This window comes from Manis javanica, chromosome 10 (genome assembly GCF_040802235.1).
Source record: "Manis javanica isolate MJ-LG chromosome 10, MJ_LKY, whole genome shotgun sequence".
Taxonomy (NCBI): Eukaryota; Metazoa; Chordata; class Mammalia; order Pholidota; family Manidae; genus Manis; species Manis javanica.
The window spans coordinates 15,750,783-15,777,807 of NC_133165.1; the positions used below are offsets into that span (position 1 = coordinate 15,750,783).

Below are 27,025 nucleotides of genomic sequence, written 5' to 3' on the forward strand. Positions count from 1 at the left end.
TTCAGCAGGAGGGATGACTAGATGCCCATGGCTCCACGACCAAATTTTTTTCCCTCCAATGTTCAGATTTTAGGAAAGAAGACTTTAATTGCAAACTTTGTTACACATTAAACATTTTCAGTAGCCTATCAACTTCAAATAAGTACTGGGGAGAAGTACTACAGAGAAGAAAAGGTCTAAACAGGATAATACTTTAACTTGACAAAGAAACAAAATGCATACAGGAGTTATTTTTAACCTGGCTAAAGAAGAGTAATAACAATTGCAGTTGCCATCCATGTGACAGGTACAGGGATCCATGTGACAGGCACAGGGATGGGCCTTGGACAGACCCCAGGGTCTGGCACATACGGGGGCTCAGCAAGTGCTGACTATAGGAATAAATTACAGTTCACTGAACAGTCCTTTGGTTTTCATGTGGTATGTTTTGTCCACATTTTTCAATCAAATGTAGTTAGAAAGATCAACCAGAAATAAATCTAATCTGAGACCAAACATATAGTATAACTCATAGACAGTGTTTTTAAACAAGGCTACCTCAGAGGCCCTCATAAATGACCAGCAGCAACCCTCATTTATACCCACTATCTTCCCTTCTGACGAACTGTGTGTTGAACTAGACTATTTCAAGGCAATCGCCCTATTGAATTACAGATACAAAAAGGATTACACTCATTTTAGCATGGAGAATCAGATTTCCATTCTTTAAGAATGACTAAAAACCTCAAACTTTTTCTATCCACAGATGGTACTAATTTGAACACCTCATTCCATGCTTCCTGGAGTAATCACGCAGCTTGCTTAGATTTTCTAAACATGACTGAACAGGGATGAAGTGATCAACATTCCCTGCCAAGGTATTCCGTAAATTACATTTTTGTTCATAAATTATTCTTATCAGTGAAATACTTTCATCATAGTTGAAATGGAAGTCTGTAGAACTATAGAAGTAAAATTTGTTACAGTTTTAAATGTATGTTGTTTTTAGTGACTATTAGATTCTACTTAGAAGATGAAAATGTTAAAATGTAATTATTCTTTAAACTTCTGAATATCAATGATAGCAGTTCCCAATCTCTCATGATAGGATTCCAATGGTAATTTGTACTGACCTCTCACTGAATTGGTTTAGTATACTCATATGGAAGACCAAGTTTATTTCATTCTTTATTTATGACTGTATGTTTTTATCTTCAAGCACATATGTAATCTTTTTTAAGCAAAACAGATGTCTGAAAATTTACATTTATAAATTATATTTATAAAACTTACAAAAGTATCAACATCATCTTTCCTAGTTAATTAAGAATATTGTCTCCACTAATTTTAAATAATCTATATTCTTTTTTAGAAACACAAGGTACAAACATATGATAGAGCATACACAAATAAAAGTAGTTCACTAACACTAACATAGTATGGATCAATGTAAAAATAGAGATTCCTGCAAAGTTGAGTGCAAAGAAAATGTTAACATACCAGATATAAATTTTGCACCTACTTGAATTTAACAATAGTGTTTATTTGACATTCACACTGAATGATGTGGGCAAGTTGTCAGTTTTAGAGTATAAGCTCTCTTCATACATATATGAAAAGACATTTAGCTAATAGAGACCACCACAAGTAGGTGGTGCCAAATGGGGAGGCTCAAGGGAAGGAGAAGATCTGGGAACTGTAGTTCAAAGAGAGAACTGAAGATTAGTAGAGATGTGGAAGAAAAGATGTTTAAGTAGATTGAGTAGGCAGAGAGATAATGTAAGTGGAAACAAAATGCTTCTCAAGGGGTGGGAAGTATGCTAAACTGGAGAAAAGAGAGTGTGAGGAAATAACAAGTAAAAAAGGAAGGCCATCAAATATGGTGTTATTGAAAAGCACTGGTAAGTTAAGATGACAGCAGTAGCCAATGGAGAACAACCAACAGAGATTAACCGGTAAAGTGTGAATTTAAAGAAAACCTGAGCCGTCATATGGCTAGTTATTAGGAAAAGGTAAATTTGATAGGAACTAATTAGACATGTACATATAGTACAATGCAGATTACAGTGATAACACAGAATAATTAAGAAAAGAGTTGAAAGAAAAGGAAAAAGAATATTGGCAGAATGTGATGATTTATTGGGCACAGAGGAAATAGGATTGAAACAAAATGGAATGAACCCTGTAATTAGGTTAATAAATAAAATGCATACTGTATACCTCCTAGAGGTAGGCTATGATTTGGCTCTGTGTTATAGCAAATAATACAAAAGAAAAAAAAAGATTATAAATGACCATAAATAAAGACAAATTAAATGAACAAGAAAAATGCAATCATCTCTGGTAATGAGATCTAAGATATATTTCTCCCCCAAATCACATAAATAGGATACCATGTATTTAATGAATAATATCCTCAACAGCATTTTTTCACAGTAACTATTAAGTATGCTTTCTTATAATGTCTCAATATGAGAGGGTAGAATAATTATCAAAAATGTTTTTGTAAAACTATTTCCTCAGAGACTGTAATTATTCAGTCAGATATACTTCTCTCTGGCAGTCTGGCTTACTCAGAGATAGATTGTGGAATAGCTGGGGCAGAATTTATCAGAAACTGCTATACAAATATGACTATGTGATACTACAAAGCTGAGAATATGGATTGACACACTCTTAGTAGTGTGACAAATTAAATCATCTAAAAATACTCCATTTGCATGAAAGACAATTGAGAAAGTATCCATATGCAGGACTAAGATATCTTAAAAATTCTTAAAGTGTCTGTTCTAGTGCATGTACAGATGGGCAGTCGGGGACCCAAAACTCTATGGGCCACAGCTACCACAACATTAGTTTTTAAACCAAGTATTACTGAACACATAACTTAATTATAAAAATATCTTAATAAAATTTCTAGGAAAAAAATGGTTTTATTTTTAGAAACTACAAGGAAAACACAGGGTATATATGTTCTACTTGGAGGCAAAATGAGTTGATATGTTTTATAAGAGTCATTAGTTTGACACCTCTATATAATGAGGCATCTCATGAGAATCTATCAAAAATGACAACTTCGATTTGAAATAGTTAATACGAAGCAATTCTTAGGGGAGTGATCATAAAGCAGAGTGAATTGTCTATTAAGAACACTCTAATACCCAGAGACTAAACTGAACCATTTGCATTGATGAAGAAATGAGAAACATACTGGTTTGTGAGGATTTGCTTGAGGGTGGATATGAACAAATGAAATGTTAGTTTCATATTTTGTTAGTGCAGATAAATAGATATGTCTTTGGAGGACAATCTTAGGTTAACATAATATGTCAGGAAAAAACAATTTATCCATAAGCTTTGAAATCATGAGAGTGAATGAACATTTAAAGGACATATTTATAATATCAGAACAGCAGACGATAAAGAACTGAGGCTCTGTTAAGTCAATAGTTGGGCAATGAAGTAACACAGGAAAAAAGATCATAAAGACTCAAGTAAGCCAGAAAATGTCTGGCACACATAATACTTAAGAAATATTTGTTTAACAAATGGAAGAATAAATGAATACATTAATGGATGGATTCATGGATATGCACAAAGTGTCACGGATGCTGTCACCAATGTTGATTAATGAATGAGTGTCACCAATGCTAACTGTAATCAAATGCTCCTTGAAACCATTCCTATTTTCTAAGAACTGTGGCTGTGCAGAAAACCTTGATGGATTAAAATATACAAAGGAGTCCTAATCTAAACATTGGGTAATGCTTTATAAGAGAGAAAGAAAAGTTTGGATTTTTCAGGGATTCCATGAGAAAGAAAGAAAATGCGAAAGGAGAGATGGAAGGAGGAAAAATCAATAGAGGAGAAAAGATCAAAGGACAGAGTGAGATCAGAGACTGTGAAATAAAGTACCCAACAAAAGAATCCCTACTTGCCAAAATATTTTTCAGAACAAAAGTATGTACTATTCAATGTCATGTATATATATACATCTTTTATGTATTTATCATAAAATGTTCAGTTAGGCTATTGTACAAAAAAGGTGCTTAGTGTGACTTAGAATTGTCAAAATCATGCAAAAAATAATTTTGCAGAAGCAGCCAAAAATATATATCAAAATATTCCACCTGATCATCTACAATTGCTCTCTTACAACACTAAACTATGTTTTCTACCTTTGTCTTGCATCTACCTACCACTTCAGCATTTTATTAAAAATAAAAGTAATAATAATAATAAAGGGAGAAATGTGGGATCCACATATAAATCAAGTATAAAAATCAAACAATATTCATATTTGACCTGATTGTTTATAGTTCATAATGCATGATAAGAACCGAAAGTTTCTGTGATGACTGCCCTTGTACTGTTCACCATGTAAGAACTTATTCACTATGTAAGAATTCGTTCACTATGTAAGAACTTGTTCGTTATGCTTCAGAAGATTGGAGACTGACAAGAATTAGGCTTGGGGTGGATTAATGATTGTGCATTGAGCATTGACCCCCCTATACAGAATTTTATTGTTGTTAACAACCATTTGATCAATAAATATGAGAGATGTCCTCTCAAAAAAAAATTATCAGAGTATAAATAAACATAATAGGGAATAATAAAACAATAGAAAAAAAAATATTCCAGTGCCAAAACATGTTTGGGAGATCTGTTTTGATAATGCCAGAATAGCTTGTATCAGACTAGGGCCTCCTGCAACTGTGAACTCCAGGGAAAACAAAAAATGGTTTTTTGCTTGAGGTATCAGATAACGGAATGTGAAACTGCCAGAATAGTTGAAAAGGTGGGAGCCACAAAAGTGGGGTTTGAACTTCCCTGAAGTCCTTGGTTCATCTCTTGATTTTACACATATGAAGAACATGCCAAACAACATGGGGGGGCAGCAGATGCAAGACTGAGTAGACATGTAGTTGCTTCCTGATGCAGGGGAGACAGAGTTTGGGGTTTGAATCTAACCTAAGTAAGGGAGCGGAAAGCAGTTCAGGCCCCATATTAAAATCCCAAAAGAGCTATACATTTACTTTACTCTACGTGCCAGGGTTAAAGAATTTCCTGTGTACATAAGGGTGAAATCAAAACTACACATTCCTAAATTACCATCCAGTATTTTAAAGGCCTGTTCGAATACAATCCAACACTATTCAGAAGACAACAAAATCCGGAGTTTCTGCGAATCATCACCAACAATACCCAGCATAAGTGTAAAAATAACTAGGCAGGCAGGAAAATTACTAGTGACAGGAAAATGTCTCGTATTTAAGAGGGAAAAAGTGTTCAATAGAAAAAGATTACAGGATAACTTGGGTGTGAAAATTAGCAGAAAATGAATTCAAAGAAGCTGTTAAAATATTTATTTGACTTAATAGAAAATAAGGTCATAATTAGAAAACAAATCGGAAATTTCTGAAGAACAGTGGAAATAATGAAATAGAACTAAATACAAATCCTAGAATTTAAATGTACAGTATCTGAAATGAAAATTCATTGGATTCCTTTAACACCAGATTAAGCATGACAGAATACAGTCAATAAACACATCAATAGAACTTCATCCTCAAAAATAAAAAGAAAAGGTGAAACAATTTAATGAAGACTCAGTCACTTAAAGGATGATATCAAGAGGTACATAATTGAGCCCCAGAAGAATCAGATAGAAGAGAGCAGAAAAATATTTGAAAAGGTAATGCCCAAAATTTTCTCAAATTTTGAAAAAATATGAACTTACCAACAAAGAGCTAAATGAACCCAGAGCAAAACAAATGCAACAAAAACCACATTAGCCATATCATTGTCAAACTGATTAAAAGATAAAGGAAAAAATTTCTCAAAAAGTGCCGGAATAAATGAATATACTTCATACACAAGAGCCAATGATGTAATGATGGCAGCCGACATCTCAGCAGAAACATTGAGCACTAGAAGACAAAGGAACAACTTCTTTAAAGTGAAAAATATTGGGTGGGTGGGAACATATCAAATCCTATATCTAGAGAAAAAATTCCTTCAAAAGCAAAGAGAATGAATCTATTTTTCAAATAAGTAAAATCTGAGAGAATTTGAAATTAGCATATCTGCACTAGAAGAAATTCTAAAGGAAGATCTTTATCTAGGGAAATGCCACTAGATGCAACTCATAACTACTGGAATAAATGAAGAACACCAAAAATCTTAGTTATATGGGAAAGGTATGTGGTCCTTCCTGAATTAATTTAAATGTCTACTGACTCAGTTAGTAAAAATAATACAATAAATTGTAGGGTTTACATGTACACAGATATAAATTACTTAAAATTTATAGATTTCAAGTATACAACAATCAGAAAAAATTATGGCAAAATATATGAAATCGTACTTTTGCGAAGTTCATATATTTTATGTGGAGTACAGTACTAATTTAGGCAGGTATGATAAACTAAGGAATCATGTTGTAATCCCTTGACCAACCACTAAAAGTAATAAGATAAAGAATTAAAAAAAAAAGAATGGAAAGCTAAAACTATTCAATTAACTCGAAGGAAGGCAAGAAAGAACAGAGGAACTAAAAAAGAGGTAGGACAAATAAAAAACAAATAGCAAACAGTAGCACTAAACTCAAATTAATAATGACTTTAAATATAAATAGATTAAATGCTCCATTTAAAAGGCAGAGATTGTCAGGTAACAATGAAAGCCCCAATTATATGCTGTGCACGAGACATGTTTTGCTGACGAGTAGACACAGTTCAAATATAATGCAAATAATTCAAAAGTAAGGCAGAAAAGAGATACACAACACAAACAGTGAGCTACAAAGTGTGCGTCTATATTAATAGCAGATGAAAAACCTTTAAGACAAGAAGTGTTCCCAAAGATAAAAGAGACGGTTTATAATGGTTCAGTTAGGAAGTGTAACAATCACAAATACATATGTGTTTAATAACAAAACATTGAAGTATACATGAATTAAATATTGACAGAACTGAAAGAAGAGCTAGACAAATTCACAGTCATAGTTGGATATTTTAACATTCCCTTCTCAATAATTGATGAATAATTTAGTGAGTAATTTGACAAAGCTACCAAGACAATTCAAAAAGGAAAAAGAAAGACTTTAAACAAATAGTTCTGTTAAAATTGAATACATGTATAGAAAATGAACTTTAAATCATACCTCATACTACACACATACGCAAAATCTGAGATGAATCGACACAAATGTAAAAGCTAAACCTATAAAATTTCCAGAATAAAACACAGAATAGTATCTTCATGATCTTGAAGTACACAATATTTCTTAGGACACAAAATACGCTAATGTGAAATCAAAAATTGCTAATTTGTATTTCATCAAAATTAAAATTACCTGCTTATACAAAGGTACCATTAAGGAAAAAGAAAGTCAAGCCATTGACTAAGAGATAATGTTTGTTTTATATATATATACATATATCTAGTAAAAGACTTGTATCAAAAATACATAAAGAATTCCTATAACTTAATACTGAAAAGAAAAACAACTCAATGGAAAATGGGCTAAAGACTTGAACAAAACTTCCCAAAAGAAGATAGAACATCCTCTCTTCGCACATTAATGCTTGAACTTCTATTTCTGTAGTTTAATTAAATAACATCTGTCTGTCCAAAACAAAGATTAAAAAACTGTTATCATTATACTGAATGCAATAATATTGAATACAAATCATATATTACATTTATTTGGAAATTTAAAAGTGAACACTAATATTTTCTAGATAATATTTAATAAATCTAGAAGTTAATATGAGTAATCAGATAAAGTAAACGTCACTGCTAATTCTTCTGTTTACAAAATTTCTATATAAATAACAAACGTACATCCTAATCTGTGACCAATCATGTCCCTTCTTTCAAAGCCTATCACTGATTATATATGAGTGGTCAATAACTATGTTAGAGGATTTAACATTTTTCATCACCACTGAAATGCAAATTAAGCTTACAATAAAATAGAAATTCTTTTACACCAAATAGAACGTCTAAATTTAAAACAATGATAACATCAAATTCTGTGGATACTGTGATGTAATTAGAACTCTCATATGTGGCTGTTGGATGTATATCTTAAAAAGTACAGTCACATTAGAAAACTGTCTCTTTCTTGACTATGACCCAGCATTTTACAAAAAAAAAAAAGACATATAAAACATCTCTAGCAGTTTCATTCATAACACTTAGTTTGGAAGAATTCACAAGTCCATCATAGGAAACAGACTCACAGATAATGGGATATTCATATGATGGAAAATGACTCAACAACAAAAAAGAGCAAATTACTGAAACCCTCAGCAGAATGAGTTTTACCACTATGTTGAAAGATATAGACCAGACATAAAAGTACATACATTCAAGAACAACTGAAACTAATTTATGTTGATTGAAATCGACAATGGTTGCCTTGGACCGTGGGTGTCCAAGGGGACTTTCTGAGATGGAAGTATTCTGTATGTTTTTAAATGGTGGTTACATGAGTGTATGCATCTGTGAAAACTCACTGAATTTTACAGTTAAATTATGTGGATTTCACTGTATATAAAATAATTTCCCATAATAAAAACATTAAAAGAAAACCTAAAAACACAGAAAGAGAAAGCTTTCCCATAAAAACGGAGCAATAATATTGAATACAAATCATATATTACATTTACATAGAAATTTAAAATACTAAACACTAATATTTTCTAGCTAATATTTAATAAAACTAGAATTTAATAGAAAAAATAATCATGACCTTTATTGTATTTCTCATATTTCCATAGTAAAAATGTCTTACAAATTAGTCCAAGAATGTCATCAACTACTTTCAATTACCTTTTGATAACTGTTTAATCTCTAGGAGTAGTTCCTAATAGTACTTCTGAGGATAGAGTTCTATCCAGCTTTAGGAAGATGTGTTATACAGTTAACTGTAGTAACATTCCTAAATGCAAAGTTGTACATTTTAATTCTAAACTTCAAAAAAATTAGATCTTTCACGCAGAGCAAACATTAATGTACTTGTGTTCAAGAAAATATGATTGGCATCTCAGTTTTAAAAAAATCCTGTGTAAAGTAGGCTAATTCAATTAGTAATAGAAAATTGGGCTACTGCTTTTTAATAATTATTAATATTTTAATAAGTATATATTTTATTATTATGATACATATGGAATAACATTTATCTAACATTGCAAATTGTTTTTTGATATATTTATTGAAGTATAGTTGATAAACAATATTATATTGGTTTCAAGTAAACAATGTAGTGATTAACAGTTATGTACATTATTAAATGCTCCCCCTAACTAGTGTAGTTACTATCTGTCAACATAGAAAGATGTTACAGAACTACTGACTATACTCTCTATGCTGTACTTTCATCCCTGTGACTAATTTATATTATGATTGAGATTTTGTGCCTCTATCCTATCTACCTATCACACCCACTAACCTCAACCCCTCACCCATGGTAAACATCAGTCACTTCTCTGTGTCTGTAAGTCCATTAATATTTTGTTCATTTTGTTTTGTTTTTAGGTTCACATCTAAGTGAAATAATTTGGTATTTGTCTTTCTCCACCTGGCTTATTCATTAGCATAATACCCCCTAGGTCCATCCATATTGTGGTGAATGGCAGGAGTTCTTTCTTTTTTGGAGCTGAATAATATTGCATTATGTATATGTACCACTTTTTCTTTATCCATTCATCTACTAACACACACTTTGGTTGCTTCTATATCTTGGCTGTTGTAAATAATGCATCAATAAGCACACTTTATTGTTTTTAAAGCAATAATTCTTCAATAAGGTATACAGACACAGAATCAGTGGGTGATTTATTCAAGGTTGCAAGGTTGTAATTATCCAAATTACAACAATAACATTAATATACTAAGAATTTATAATTTTTGTATGCCATGAAACTTGTAATACTTGAAATTCACTAAATTATGGTTAACAATAATTTGTACAACCTTCTAGTTGTTCAAAGCCTTTAAAAAATATTCATATTGCATTGGTTTTAAATTGAGTCTAAATTTAATATTATAATGGAATTTTGCTATCACTAAAACTCATTTATTCTACAGGTCAGTTTTTACACCATTAGTATTTTTTCCTGAAGCTTCTAATCTCATAGGAACACTAGGCACATTTCCAGAGCTTTCAAGTAATGTGGTTACCAGAAAAAAAGAAGAGGGCTTTGGCATGCACACACACATGCTTAATTTACTTAAAAAGGGAAGTAAAAGAGAATAAGAAAAAAAATGGGGCAAAATGGGGGAGGAGGTTGATATGTAAAGGCTGTTATGAAAAGTATCAGCTACAGCTGCATAGGACAAGAATGGAAAATAGGGTAATAAGATATGCTCCAGTTCCTAAATAAGTCAATAAAAAAGCTGCTTGGAGAACAGCTGGCTTTAGCTGGAGCTGGGATGAAGGAAAGTGGGTGCCTGGAGTCCACTTGATGAAAGGTAGTAGAGCATCGATGGAGTCAAGGAGAATTATGCCGAGTAACTCAAATTCATTTTTTACAAAAGGAATTACATTTAAAAGAACTTTAAAATTTATAATTTATAATTTGATACCTAAGATAATTTCATGATAGCAAACATTACACCTTTGAAACTGATCTAGGAAAAAACAAGTGATATGAGTCTAGGAACATAAAAATTTCCCTGAATGGCTTCAGTATATTACAGATCTTATTGTATTAGCGATAGTATTTTCAGAAATACAGGTTAAGCACACATTTGATCATAGGAATTTAGTTTTCCTGAATTTTAAATCCATATTTGGGAAAAAGTATGTCTATATTTAAATCATAACTGTATCTGAACAAATTAATGAGAAAATTCATATAATGGGCCTGCTTCATAATGCTTCTGTTTAGATACTGTGAAACAATGGGAAAAACTATTATAATTCCAATGATCATAAATGATTTGTCGAATTTCTAAGGTAAAGGAGGTGTCACAATACCATAGAAATATTTTTGTGTCAGTAAGAGTTCTGCTAATAATTAGTATCATTTAACTTAATAGATACTTAACTCTTTGCTTTGTTTCCCATGTTTGCAAAATGAAATGACTGAATAAGTTTATCTCTGAGATCCAGTGGAGATTTAAAATTATATGATTCTAAGTTTTAAGAGCACAAGAAAAAAATGTGTTTCATACAGTCTTCTCAGTAATCCCTAGCACAGGACTTCATATGTATTAAATAACTTAAGCTAAAATAAATGGATAAAAAGGTATCATGCATGATATTAAAATGTGTCCAGTATTTTCACCATAAACATCTTCAACACAAGCATTTGTGCCACTAGACTAATTGTCCCTAAGGCAATTTTGTGGTGAAAGATAAAATCACAAAAAATAAAAAGGGACATTCATGAAAAAAGAAATAATAAAACATGAAAACGAATACTCAAATTGAAATACTGTAAAACACTAAATACTTGAATACATTCAAAACGTATTGTATAGATTCATGGTAATACTCATGGTAATCAAGTACAGTAATAGATTGTGCGTAAGCACCTGTCTTCAAAGCCTTTCATTCATAGCATACATTTCTTTGCTTGTTAATTTGTCTCCTCCTTTGCATCAGATTTTTCTTTTTTCACTAAAATTTGCCTCTTTATCAAGAAAGGTATCAATTTCCAAATACTGGGATACATATTTGTGACTGAGATTTTTTCTTTTTAACTTTTTAAAATCTAGATTTTAAACCCTATCAACTAACAGGTAATTAGACCATTTGCTTGTTATTAGTCATGATACAGTGTCAGTCCCTCTCCCCTTCTTTGTAGGTTGTGTCTTTTTTTTCTTTTTAGATATCATTAACGTGTAATATTATATTAACTTATGGTATACAACATAATGATTTGATGTTTGTATATATTGTGAATGATCACAGTAAGTCTGGTTAACATCCACCACCACACAAAGTTACAATTTTTTTTCTTGTGATGACAATTTTAAAGATCTACTCTCAGCAACTTTCAAGCACACAATACTATATGATCACTATAGTCACCGTGCTGTACATTACATCTGAGTTTTGTATTGCATTGTGAAAGCCTTCTTTCTGCACTGTTGTTTGTTCTTGGTATATTGTCACATGTCCACTGATAGAGTTCCAAAGTACTATGGGAAATGGGAAATACATATGATATATATATGACATATATAATATACATAATTATAATAGACACATATTACAATATAATAGATACAATAAAAATTAAATATAATAAATACCAAATTTTAGATAGTAAATTAAATATGCAATATATTTATATTAATATGTATTATATATTATATATATATATATATGTGATGCTTACAGCAAAATTACCTAGAACCATTAAATATACCCCCATGAATGGCCTTCTGCTTTGAAGAGGACGTAGGTCTATTTTCCCTATTTATCCCACTAAATACAACAAAAATCAAGGATGTTAAATATAAAACAAATGCAATACTCAAAGGCGGAGAGAAGTTAGAGCAATAACAAGGAATAACACAGTGGTGAGTTCCCTGGGTTTTCTTTCTGCCTCATATAGACCAGATGCCCACCACTTGGAAATGCCAACCAGCTCAGACCAAAAACGCCCTGGTGCAAGCCTGCTCTCTCTAGGCAAAGGCTTTATGTTATGAAGAGAGTGTTATCCTGACACCAACACGAGACAAAATCAGTGGAAAAACTCCAAACTCACAGAACTACAGACACATGTTCCTAGTGAATATAGATGCAAGATTCCTTACTAAAATATTGGCAAATAGAAATCAGAAATACATAAGAAGCACACCATGATCAAGTGGGGTTGATTCCAGAGACCAAAGGCTTGTGTTCACTATTAGAAAGACCAATCAATGTAATCTGCTGTATTATCAAGCTAAAGAAGAAATTCATATGAACATATCAATCAATACCCCAAAAAAGCACTTATATAAACATACTTGAAATGGCAAAAGTATAAAAATGGGACAATAAATTACTGATTGTCATAAGGTTAAGATGAAGGAAGGTGCTAGGAGGGTGGTGGGCAGGAATTGGATGTGGCCATAGAAAGGCAACACGAGGGATTATTCTCATGAAAATGTTCTCTGTCTTGATTGTGTGTATATAAATATGGTGGTTGTGATACTGTATTATAGTTTTACAAGATGTTCACATCTTGGGGGAAACTGGATAAAGGAAATACAGTATTTCTCTGTATTATTTCTTAGAACTGGACGTCAATTACAACTCTCTGTAAGTAAAACGTTTAAAAAGGAAACATACCCAAGAAGACCTGCCCTTCTTAATTTACCACATGACTGTCTAATGGTTTTGTGGCTGAATGTTTCTACTTACGGTGCGTACTGTTTACTGCATGTCTATCACTCTTCTAGTCTTGCATATTGATCGGCTGATTCATCATTCATTCACTCATCTCTCATAACATATTTACTGAATAGCACTGCAAGCTAGACACATTTCAGGCCCTAGAGGTGAACTACACAAGGAAAAATCCCTAACCTCATGGAGCATGCCTTGTAGTAAGGACAGATCCATAGACAATCACATATGCAATAGAGAAAAGTAAAGCAGGAAAGGGCAATAGAAAATTCTAGCTGGGAGGAGCTTCAATCCTAAGTCAGATCCTTTTTGAAGAGGTGGCATTTGAAGATAACTTTCAAAAGATGAAAGAGGAGACATATTCATAATGAAAAAAGAGAACGCTAAGTTGAAAAAAGACCTTATGAGCCACGGAAATGACTATGGACTTTATTCTTTGTGACCTGGGAGGGTCAGTAAATATGTAATGAACAAAGTTGTCTCCATTTAAAGAGATTGTTGCTGCAGTGTTTTAGGAGAATGGTCAAAACACAATCATTATTCTTAGAGTTGCTTATGTTGTTTCCTACTCTAAATTTATCAGAGTTCCCAATTTTCCGTGATGTTATAGCCAAACTTCTGCTACAGTTATGCTAAATGAAGAGCACAGCCAGGTTTTCCTTAGTTATTTAATCTCCCTCCTACATGCTCTTGAATACACTAGGCAGGCTGCCATCTCAGTCTGACATCAGTGGCACATTCCTATATTCCACAGTATGATTTTCCTTGCTGTATCATGGAATTCCTACTTAGGCCCCTCTATCTTTAATCTCACTATTTTCAGGGATAGTGATGGTGCCTTACCACAAGCACTTCAGCATACCCATAATCTTCAGCTGTCCCTACCCCCAACCAACCTAAGACAGCTCAGCTGTCCCTACCCCCAACCAACCTAAGACAGCTCAGCTGTCCCTACCCCCAACCAACCTAAGACAGCTCAGCTGTCCCTACCCCCAACCAACCTAAGACAGCTCAGCTGTCCCTACCCCCAACCAACCTAAGACAGCTCAGCTGTCCCTACCCCCAACCACTCTAAGACAGTTCAGCTGTCCCTACCCCCAACCACCCTAAGACAGTTCAGCTGTCCCTACCCCCAACCAACCTAAGACGGTTCGGCTGTCCCTACCCCAACCAACCTAAGACGGTTCGGCTGTCCCTACCCCCAACCAACCTAAGACGGTTCGGCTGTCCCTACCCGCAACCAACCTAAGACAGCTCAGCTGTCCCTACCCCCAACCAACCTAAGACAGTTCAGCTGTCCCTACCCCCAACCAACCTAAGACAGCTCATATAAAAAGAAGAATGTTCTTTGTGATGTACAATTGACATTTTCTCGTAGCATATTGAGAACAACAAAAAAGATTTTGAAAACCTGGCCACTCATTAATCTGTATTACAAATTCTAAGTAAACATTAGTATACCTGCCTATGAAATTCCAGGTTTAAGACCAAATCATCATATCCAATTGTCCAAGTTTGTCCTATAAAGCAATTCTGCAGCTACCAGTGAGCGACATCCAATTCTTATTCCACTTCTTTATACAGCCTGCAATAAAATCTATTTCGCCTGAATTCCTCATTGATTCAATCTTCAATCCACACAACTGACCAACAGACTTACATAAATTTGTATTTAATTGCTCTGTATTTATTGGCTATGTCTTTACAATAATGGTGGAATTATTTGGACGTGAAGAACAAAAATCGCTAGTGCCATTCAGGATTTAACCTTGGGTCTTGAACCCCAAACACAGAGCCTCCAATACTAAGCATTAAGTAAGTATATACTGGTCAAATGTCCACCATATTACACATGTAAAATATTTCTCATCTTATATTCACTCATAAGAAAAGTATTATACTTAATACATAAGTCTGTATGAAAGATATTTTGTAAAACACATGAATTTCAATTAGAGCAGCAATTTGTCTCTGATTTGTGACAGGCAACTTACAATAGCTTTTGTGCTGTCAGCAGTTACTGACTGGTAAGTAGAATGTGCCAATTCACTTGCTTAAGAACAAATAAGATCATTCAATTTTCTTGCATGTTTGACTTTTCTCTCAACTGAAGAGGTGGGTAAGAGAGCAACGTTAGTGGGATGCAGACAAAGGCAACAGTGAATTTTGGAATTAGTGCATTAATTTGCAACCCTGAGAAACACTTTTACCACCCCCTGTCAGCCTATTTAATGGTACTTAAGAATGATATGAATTCTTATAAGTGACATAAATATTTTATTTGTTTTAAAGCTGGTAAATGGAGATCAGTTTGTTCAGTAATCTCTGCACTGTTCAGAGAGGTCCACAAAGTGGACCAAAGTGCCTAAGAAAAACATTTCTTATATAGCTCTGAGGGGAATGGTGGTCAAGGCTTTTCAGGACAGTATGAGAGTATACATAATATTCTAGTGCACAGGACAGGGATATTTGAAAGAACCAAAGAGTGGGGGGAAACCAGGGGAACTGAATGCATTCTCTCAAAATCATACTGTACTGTCCATTAATATATTTGCAAGCTCCATGGATTTCCAGTGGATCCTTGGAAGTACCTGATACCTCCTCTTATTGGACAAAAAGCTAATAAATCACTGCTGAAAAGAACATTTCTACAAACCACAAACTGCACATTACACTTCCCCTTAATTAAGTTTTAGGAATCCCAGGGATGTATTTTTTTATCTTTTGATTCTAAATTACTAAACTTGGAAGAGCTTTGAATAAATCCACACTAAAATTACCTCTCAGAGAAAAAACAAGTTTTTAAAAATCAACATTAAATCACATTTACTAAGAGTTGAAAATAACACGAATAAGGGCATGCATTTGAAGTAATTTGTGGTCTGTAGGAATGTTCTTTTCAGCAAGTTAAGTCTTGCATGTACATGGACTGGTCATAATATTGCATTGGTTCATATGATATATTTTGACACAAGAGGCTGTTAAAAGTACCAAGTTTAGAGGCCTTCATCTATATTTGCCCTAGTCCAACATGTTTGACTGTGACAATGGAATCAGCTCAGACACTAAACACTAATCCCCTCATAAATTCAATCATCAGGATGCATGCTTAACTGTGCCCAGATATGACCAAGTTTACACTGAGAAAAATACCCAACAATCCCTGGAAGGAATGTTAAGGTGAAACACTAGGCAGTGAGAGCGTGAGCCAAATTTGATTTTACTTTATGTCAAAAATAAGTACAGAGTCAGTGACTCAGAGCTGACTATACACCATGACTAATCTTAGACCACCATAAATTAGAAGTTTGTAGCAGCTATAAAACTGTTTCCATTCTGAACAATGAATCTCTAGTTCTTACCAATGTCTCATCAACAAACAATTCATGTGAACCAAGACAAAAGCAAATCATTTGCCTAATGAAAATTGAAATCATAAATACAACTACATGCTAAATCTGAAACTTAATTTTAAAGATAAAAAATTATTTAAATATTTTTGAAGCAGCAGTTAACACTCATGTTTCATATGAGTTACTTTCTATAATTAAAAAAATTTTTACATTTGCCTGGGAGAAAATATATATAATTTTGCCCTAATGGAAATGTGGAAAAAATATACTAGGGTAGAGTAAATACCCTTGTGGCAAATTTTGAATTTCTTGAGAAAAAAATTATTTCTTTCTTCTATAAACATTTGGGAGACTAGAATGCCCAGGCTGTCTGCTAGGAATTGTAATTAAAATAAAGACAGATAAGACATGGTCCCCACAAGCAAAGAGGTTACAGTAGAATAGAATGCTATTCAAATTTCAGCACTGAATTACCCACATTATCTTGGTTAAATGAAAATTTGTGAGTCTTAATTTCCACATTTTTATTCTACAGGTCTGGAGTAGGGCCTTAGAGATGTATATACCGAGGCAGGGAGTCAGAAGCCTAAACTTTGAGAAACATCTATCTATAGTATTAAGTACAATGTGCCTAATATTTACCTGATTCATTGATTCAGAAGCCTTTCCAGCTCCACCATGTACTATTTTACCCCTGAGTTAAGATCCAGTCCAAATCCTTAATTAAAGTATTTTTGTAAAGAGCCGCACCTTAAGTTCCTCAAGTGCATATTTGTACTTTGAGTATGTTTTTCAGTTCTACTAACAGAGCTTTTGCTGCTTTCCTGTGACTGAGCAGTCAGTCACCCTGAGCCCCACTGGGCTCAGTGATCGGGGGGTCCTCTGCCCTGTTTGCAGAGCCCTGAACCTGTCCTTTACCTTGGAATTGTCCTGTCTTTTTTTCCCGAGTTCTCTAAAACAACTCCTGTCCAAAGATCATAACCATTTTACCTGGTGCTAGACCACCTGCCTGGATTTGAACATATTTCCTTCTTGCAGACTGCAGAGCAATAATCTGCAGGCCACCCACTGGGGAAACACCTGTCACCCCTTTCTGGACTTCTCTGACCCTGTTTGCTTCACTGCTACATATCTCCTGCCATTCAAGTTCCAGGGTAATCTACTCCAGGATTTACCCAAATTTACAGAGCAATCAGTAAGAGATGCTTAAAAGTACAGATTCTCAGGCTTCACCTCTTGAGGCTCTGAGTGAGTTTATAAGCTTGGTCTTGAAAAAACATTTTAAGCTGTGCTTTTAAGAATGAATACAATCTTATGTGACAGAAGCGGAGAAGAACAATATAGTTATAGGAAGCAAAGAAATCTGATGGTGGAAAAGTGTTGGGGATGTTTAAAGAAGAGAATGTAATCAATTATTTAAATGTTTTTTGAACTGAATATATGAAATCTAATATACTAAATAAATAAAGTTTGGCCAGAGACATCAGCTATATAAAGAGATGACATGGAGGGACATAAGAATGAAAAGCTAGACAGAAGCCAGATTCTAATTGGTGACTACTTCTGGGATATATTTTGTACACCACAAGTGAAACATCTGGGGCATTCAGGGTCATCTCCTTCACCATGTGTCTTTCATTACCACCTCTGTGCTTCAGGTATCCAAACAGGCATATCTAATTCTTACCTGTCAAATAATAAACTTGAACCACCAACACACAAATGCTCTAAATTGTGCGTTAGAGCCAATCCAAAGTGAGTGGGTGGAAAGATAAGGCTGATGGGCAGGTTAGACAAGTGTAGGTGATGAGGCTACTCAGGGTATGACTCCAGGAAGCAACAAAGGTCTGATATAAAACGGGGACAGTCAAGTTGGAGAAGAAGGGGGAAACTGCAGAGCCATGGTAGAGACTCAACTGATAGATCTGAGACAGGAGGAGAGACAGGAGAAAGAATCACATAAAAACACGAGGCTTGGGACCCAATGGAGTATAAAGAACAGGCATAGAAACGTGAGGAAGAAAATGAGAATTCATGCAGCATAAATTCCATCTTGAATGTGCTTATGGTTGACATACCAACCAGGTCCTCAGTTGAAATTTTCTAACAATTTGTATGTACGTTTATGTGTGCATGTGCAAGAGAGACAAGAGGATAAAAATGCGAGAGGAAGTACATGTCATTGATGGGGTAATGTTCTGGAGGAAAAGTGAAATCGAAACAAAAAAGAGCAGACAGGATCGTGAAGAGGAGAAGGCAATGACATCCCTGAGAGAGGCTACCTGGAGAGCATAAACAAATAGGTGAATTTTGAAGGTGGAGAAATCAATATTTTTGACGGTATTAGTAAAATGAATGATATTTTAAAATATGGATCATATTGGGGATAAACTGAGCCACATTCAGAACAAGAGCAGAATTGTCCTTTGAAAAACTGAAAGTGTAAATAAGGGATATACAGACTATCGTGGAGCAGTTGGGAAATCAGAGAAGGTGGGTTTATTGCTGGACAAAGTAGAATTATTTCTATTTTTTGTAGCACTATTTATCAGCCAGTATCTGGTGAAAATAAATGGTGGGATTCTCTCAGAGTTGGAAATCTCCTGGAAGATGAGTCACAGTGACATGGTTTGAAATGTGAAGAGCAAGAGACAGGTGTCGCTCAAATGCCTCCATTCTGGCTAAGTCGGGAGAGCCCTGAAGTCTGAAGGAGCATCATTGCACTGGATGGGTGAGCAGGAAAGGATGTTGAACAGGAGGCGGAAATCAGGGAGAAGATGTGCTGTGTCTTGAAGTTCTGTGTTTTATAGGCTTAAGGATAGAAAAGTGGAGAAAAATTGGGTGATGCTGATTTCGAAAGAAGAGAAGGGCTAAAAGATGTTTCCAAGATAAATGATCTGGATGTGCCAGAAGCAAACAATTATGCTCATCCCCGCCATCCAATTAGGGAGGACTTCCAAGGAAGTGCTGTTATCAGGAAGAAACCAGGTGTTCATTTATATGAGCAGGCACAATACTGGAGAAGGTAGAAGGATGGAGATCATGCTACAGCATGGATCACTGTGAGGAAGAGCAAGAGTTTTCTTCTTTGCAGTCTAGAGTTTAGTGACCTGGATGTTTTTATCCAAATAATATGCAAGACAAATGCTGGTCTATAGGAAGGAAGTGGATGCATGGCTCATAGAGTTTTGGGTCCCCAGCTGTCCATAAACACCTTTATTGTGACAGACACTTTCAACCTCACAATGTGCAGAGGGCCAATGGACTGCACAGCTGGTACTCAGGCGATTAAAAAAGCATATGGTGTATTTTCGAATATTTCTTTCATACCTTTCAATAAATGTGCTATAGCGATTACAAAGGGTATTGACAAATGTATGACACAATCCACAAGTAGTTACCTGTTTCAGGTTAATCGCCAGTTTCGGATTAGTTAACCTAGTTCGCATTAGTTACCTGTTTCAGGTAGCGTACTGATGTTGCATGTGCTTTTGTCACCTTCACCAGCTGAGGTTGAAGCTCTTACTTCAAAGACATATGCAGTATTGGCAAGAAGTTTCATGAAAGTATACATATGATCTCGGGGAGAGACTTCAGTGGTGTTCCTTTCAACTGTTACGACATAATGCGTGATCACTCCATTTGCCTTGCTGGGTGGATCCCACCTCACCACGGCTGACTGCCAACTGGTTGCCATACACCACATGTTCTGTACGGCATCTGGAACTTAAGAGATTAAACAAACACCCAAAGTTAAAATCCATACACACGAAGTAGGTAAATGATTTAATTATGTTTGCTAGCATGTGTAGGAGCAGAGACAGAAGAAAAATTTAACGTATCACCCTTTCAATGGGTGCTCAAGAAGTTTTCAACATAGGCCAAACCTAACAGCATTTGGCCCATTTTCTATGCTATCATGTTCATCTTTACAATATTGTAAACCAGTCGTTGAGTATTCACCTGGGCCCAAGCAGCTATCACACCAAAACCTCAGAAACAGCTGTGTAGACTCAAGCTTGGGCAGTGCTTGAAGCTTGCTTTCTTTATCTCTTAATGAGAAAGAAACTTAGCGATACTTTATATGCAAAACACAGACGTAGGTGTCTCCCTAATGTGGCACATCCGGGGCCTCAGAGTATGAGGTAACATTGAACCAACCTAGGGGTTTTCCTTGTGTATTTGGATGGTTTCTGTGGAAGAACCGTGAAGACCTTGTCCCTCAGTACCTTTTAAAAAATCATGCCAAGGAAGATTTAAATCAGTCTCAGTTTTTAATTCTGTCCCAGTTTTCTCTAGAACTTCCCTGAATTTACATGGAAATAACTCAGTATTTCAGAGGTCCCATGTGTCTTGTGAACCTGGTTGAAGAGCAATACCCCAGCCCACCATTGACCGCAGATCAGAAAGATGGCTTACTTCGCGTGGAAATGTCAGGTTATTTAATGCCCTCTACTGTTAACATAGCTTTTCCTGTTAAAGACAGGCTGCTAGAAGGAAAACTAGCATACAGTCAGTTTATAGATTACAAACAACAAATACTGAAAGGAAAACAACCTCCTGTCATTATTCAAAAACTAGTTATTTAAAGAATACTCAGTCTTTGACTTCTTATGGTTCTCTCTCCTGGAATAAATTTTTATCTTTACAAACCCTTCTTCCTCTATAAGATAAAGGCATCAGAGCTAAAGGACAATTATTTAGGGGATATGTGGCATTTTAATTAAAGAAAAGATTGTTTCTTGGTTGATGCAGGTTCTGGCAATTAAATATTAATTATGTGCTTCCTTATTTTCAAAAATATGTAACAATATTTTCATAAAGTCAGTTAATAGGAGATAGTTACTTGCTTAAGTTTAGCTTTAAGCCTGGATTTTGTAAACATTTACTTCACCGACTATGAACCTAAAAGCAATTAATTAATCAGCTGTGATTTTCTCAAAGTTGAAAATTTTCTTTTATTTAACCAATCAAGGCACAGAAACTGTGGAATAATTCTATTTTACTGATAAAAATATTTATTGGTTTATAGAGCACTCTTTATAATATTAGCTTTGATTTTTATTAATCTGATAACATGTACAAATTGCTCAGATTTTTTCCTTCATCAGTTTAACATTTGTATACAGCATCATTCATTTGATACGAATGAGCAGCATATGCATTCCCTACAGTTGTATCTACCCTTCATGAGAGGTCAGAGACTGATGTTCTAGTTCAGTTTTTCACTAATTTTTTCAGCCCTTTTAATCTGACCTGCATGAATCATGGCTTCTTCATCTGTAATATGGGAACAGAGGTGGTGGTAACATTTTTTGAGCACTTACTGTGTATTTCACAAGTCTAATAATTGCCTTATATGGATCTTTTCAAATGTTTTTCACAACAGCCTTCTCAGTGGCCACTACTAATTTGTATTTCTTTTCAGTTAAGGATATAGAGGCTCAGAGGAGTCAAGGCCTTTGCTAAAATTATACAGCTTGTCAGTCACAGAGCTGAGCTTCAAATTAAATACTCTGACTTAAGTGTATGCACACTTTTATCCCTATAAAAACTATTTACCTAGCCTACCTTATAGGCATGCTATGACAAAAAAAGGTCTCAGGTATTTGTAAATTAATGAAAGAATGATTAATTTATCAGTGAGTGGTCTTCAATATCAATTTAGAGATTCACTAAAACACAAGAATGTACACACAGAGGCAGAGGCACAGAGAAGAAATTACTAGAACAGGATCTTGTGCTCATTCAATATTACTGACTATGAAAAGTGAGAAAGAGATACCTTTAAACATACGGTCCAGGTAAGAGAAGGAAAAGTACCTTTCTAAGCCAACATTAAATAGTCATAAAAGATAAGCATCAGTATACATTAAGGTGACCTACGGCCTGTAACACAGGTAAGCTGTTTAACTAGACCGATGGTCGTTGCAGTCTTCATAGTCTCTCCGCATGGGACAAGCACTGTGAGGAAAAAGAAGCTCACATATGACTAGAGCTCTTCAAATACAAGACATCTTCTCAAGAAAAATCACAGATACTGTTTCAGGAAATAAATCAACCTGTTAAAAGTGCCTACTGGTTCATGCCTCCCTTTTCTCCCAGCTGTCTCAGATGGTACTAAGAATTAGATGATTTTCACAAACATCTAGAAGGCTACTTTGTTCCCAAACTAGTCTTTTATTTCACCTTCCTCAGTTCAGAGGAAAACCCTGTGTAAACACATATGCATATTTGGATTACAGATAAGACCCCGTCTAGCCTTAAAGCACTAAAATTCAAATTCCCTTTGAAAGTACTATTAAATAATGATACTTTATCATATAAACTGAGAAAGGGAAGGAAAAAGTGTTAAATATAAAATGAAAAATATTAGGATTAAAAAATTGTGTCTAACCTGATTCTTGGGTTGTGAATTTTACTACATTACTAAATTGATTGCCATTTCCAACTTTGGTAAAGGCAGATACACTGATAGAATAGGTGGTGATGGGTTCCAGTCCAACAAATTTGGCTTCAGTTTGAAAACCTGAAATATTCTGAAAAGCAGAAAAAAATTCTTAGGCACAATGAATCATCAAAAATTTGTAAGTGGAAGAAAATTTTATTACATCAAAGCTATGAGTCTATGTTTAACTTATGATTTAGCAAGCATGGGTATTTTTAATTAAAATAAAACAAATATCAAACATTTTTGTGTGCCACAGGGCATGTTCAGCTAATGATACAAGGATGAACTGGGTACCTCCTCAGCCCTGAACAATCTTGTAATTGTCCTTTTTATTTTTAAACTATGGTTCTTATTTGGAGTTATATACTGATTACTTCTTTTAAATTTGCTAAAATTAAACTCCCCAATTTAAATCCAACTTAGGAGGGCCAGTTATACTGGATTTTTCTTGAATTCATTTAAATACATTTTTAATACCCAGTAATATTCTGTATAAATTATTTTACTCATCAGCTACTCTATGCAGAATATAGCAGTGAATAAGACAAAATATTTGCTCCCATGAAGCTTAAATTATGTATTTTTCCCAGACAACTCCTAGATTTCTAATTTTGCACAGTCTCTTAGGAAAATGAAAAAAAGCAATAAAACAGTTTAGCACGGTTTGCCCGAGCTTTCTTGTAGAAAAATAGCACCACTAAGTATAAAGTTTTCCTTCATAGATAATTGTCCCAACTGAAAGAGCAATTAGAATTAATAAGTTATCCTTATGGAAAGAGAAGACAACTCCTATGTAGCATAATATTAAGAAAATTGTATTATATCTGATAAAAAATGTAAACCATTTTGACTTAATTATTAAACATTTAGTAACAGAAATTAAGCAAGAATACTAACTCCCAGGGCATTTACAGTTAGAACCGTATATCAAATTAATCCCTTGCAATTTATTGACATCCTTTGGGGACTCACTGTATTACACTATTTCCTTTCATTCTCTCACACTTAATATATTTAAAACATATTGTTAAATACCCAAGAGATTATAAAGATACATAAGACTTAGTCCCTGTCAACAAGGAATTTTTATAATAATTAAATCTACAAACAACTGCTTACCAAGAAAACATTAAACACACAGCAGGTAAATTTGATTTTTGTTAGTAAGGGTTAGTGCCCAAAGAAATGACTCAGTGCAACAGATTGTAATTCATAGTGTGAGAGAAGCTTGCGGGATAGTGGACAGATTTACATAGGGTAAGTTATGAGAGGGAGACATGAGTGAGGAATATTCCCAAACATATTTTGACAGAAATGCACTGATAATTTCTTGTGGTAAATGTGAGTGACCAGAGTGGCCAGTGGGCCTGGGTCTGAGTGATGTCCGGGTGGGCCATGTGCATTGTCTGGGCTGCCAGGGGCATTTAGAATAGTTCTGAAATCACTCTGCCTCCACAAACTCACTTATAATTTGAAAGGAAAAAAATAGAAACTGATAATCACAACAGAGAGGTACATGAAAACATAGAAAGGAAAATAACACACTTGGAGAGAAAGCCCAACAGAGGGAGGAAAGCAGATAAAGTAAACGCAATGTTAAGAAGGAAAAAAGATGGCATGAGGGTATATTGAGAAGGACTTGAAAGAAACTAAGAAAAATAATGGAGAAGAAAATAGATGTAAAAAGAATAACTAAGCATAGTAGGTCTTAAAGGAAAATGACTCCCTATGCACCAAAAATGATATACTTAATAATTTATGGTATAAAAGTTATATTTTTGCTACCAGTAGAATTTTAATGGTAGCATTTCTGTGAGAAAACAGAATGTCTAAACATTACCTTAATAAATAAAACATAATGCATGTAACAGTGGGGACTTATCTTAATAAAGCATGATGCATATAATAGTGGGGACAATGTTTAGTGCAGAATTTATCTTAGAATAAACTTGTTCTCACATTCAGCTGAAGGTGCATTGCCCTTCCATGCTTAGCACTGTCACAGTGATGGGTGGATTTTTTGTTCTCTTTACATGATGTACAGTAACAATAGCTAACACAGTTATCATGCCCTGGTGATTGTTCTAAATGCTTTATATAGATGTTCCCTTATAATCCTCACTTTTCATGTGTGGATCTTCATAACTCCCGCTTTGCCCTTGAAGAAACTGAGTCATGAGAGGTTAAGCAATGATCTTAATGCAGCCCAGCAAGACTCAAAGGCAGGGTTCTGACCAGGTAGTTTGATGCCCCTTAATTTACCACCATGTCAACAGTGTCCCTGATAGTAGAAATCACCGTTCAGAGGAGAAAAGATCACACATCCACTTTCACACTCTAATACACACACATGATTATCCTAGCAATGTGGCTGCACTAAGAAAATGATTCATTTTTCCCTTTTGATAGCAATTTCCCAGTGACCCATACAGACAAAGCAAATAAAAGACGGCAAAATGTGAAGATTAGACGGGGGATAGATATTAGAGGGTGGAGACTTAGTGTCATTAATGTAATTTCACAGTTCAGGAAACAAATTCCAAATTATATTATGGAGTAATATAATTCAAATTCTACTCAGCCAATCAGATTTTAAAGTACTATCTTGATTTCTAGAAAGAAAGCCTATGATGATCTTAATCACTGCTTTGGATTTTTACTATTCGCTTTGTAAGCCACACATTATAAAAATGATTAACCATCTGTAATGAAGCATAATGCATATAATAGTGGGGACAATGTTTACTGCAGAGTTTTTGCACTCTTCTTGCTGTGACTAAAAAAGAGCATTCCATACTTCATTTGCCTTAGGAAACAAAGAGTTTCTTAAATAAGTAAATGCCAGTTAATTATAACATTTTGACAATTAAGTGCTAGAAATCATACAAATATATTTGAGACCCTTTGTTACATTAGTTCTTTGGCAATTTTCATTAATTCTGGAACCTAAAAATAGAGGAAGGCAAAGGTGTTTAGCAAAACTAATTAGCACTGAAAGGAAAAGAATAATGATATATTTTAAAAGACCAATTAGTGTGAGATTATATGCTATCAGGGAAGATTACTAGAAGTCCAGTATAAATATTTTTCTGAAAAAGCTAAAAACGTTTACTTGGTATTTCTTTTAACAACAAATAGCATTTAACATAATAATAGGTTTTCAATAGTTTGAAAAAATTTACTATGTACTTCGCAACATTAACAAAATGGTGCAGTTATTTCTTAACTTGCAGTTAGCTAGAAGGTACAAATTCTCAGTAAATCGTTCTATGAGGTATTCAACTTCCATGACTGACAAATGTTTCCTGTTTTCCACAAACATTCTTAATTGGACACAAAAGGTTTTGTAAAAAAGATGGTCCTTGTTTAATTTAAAGTGGTCCGTTTTCCCCCTGTATGTCAAAAGGTTGTAATTCAATTTCTGAATTTTTGAAATAAACATACACTGTTATAACCAACCTACCTTATAAAATACAGTATCATTTTCATGGTCATGAATTTTAAAACTATATACTTTAACAATACCGCCTGGAACAGGACTCGGCCTCCATTTCAGCCACACAAAGTCTGAAGTATAGTTGATTAAAGTCAAATTTTGAGGAGGAGCTAAAGGCACTGCAGGAAAACACATTATAAAACTTATATTCATAACATTTTTACCATCAAAAAAATCATGACTCTAGCTTCCTGAAGACACTGGCTAAGAAAACTTTCTAAAATGATCATGCTTTAATTCTTTAAATAAATAGCATAAGTAATTTTGTTTTCCTACTTGGAACTTCATAGTTCCAAAGTAGCTTTAAACCAACACTTCATTTTGAAGCTTGAATTTAAAAAAATTTGCTCAGCAAAGTAGATGAATAACAAGCTTGTTACCAAATA

The 27,025-nt window shown here is 34.3% G+C and overlaps 1 protein-coding gene across 1 annotated transcript in view; it reads right to left on the reverse strand.

The window, feature by feature from the left end:
• Positions 1-27,025, reverse strand: part of PTPRQ (protein tyrosine phosphatase receptor type Q) — a 198,873-nt gene that overhangs the window by 92,959 nt on the left and 78,889 nt on the right. The window contains exons 25-27 of the mRNA XM_073214156.1: positions 26,607-26,758; positions 23,090-23,231; positions 20,149-20,418 (exon numbers count right to left, since the gene is read on the reverse strand). Coding sequence (XP_073070257.1) covers positions 20,149-20,418; positions 23,090-23,231; positions 26,607-26,758 — 564 coding nt within the window. The remainder of the gene's footprint in view (positions 1-20,148; positions 20,419-23,089; positions 23,232-26,606; positions 26,759-27,025) is intronic.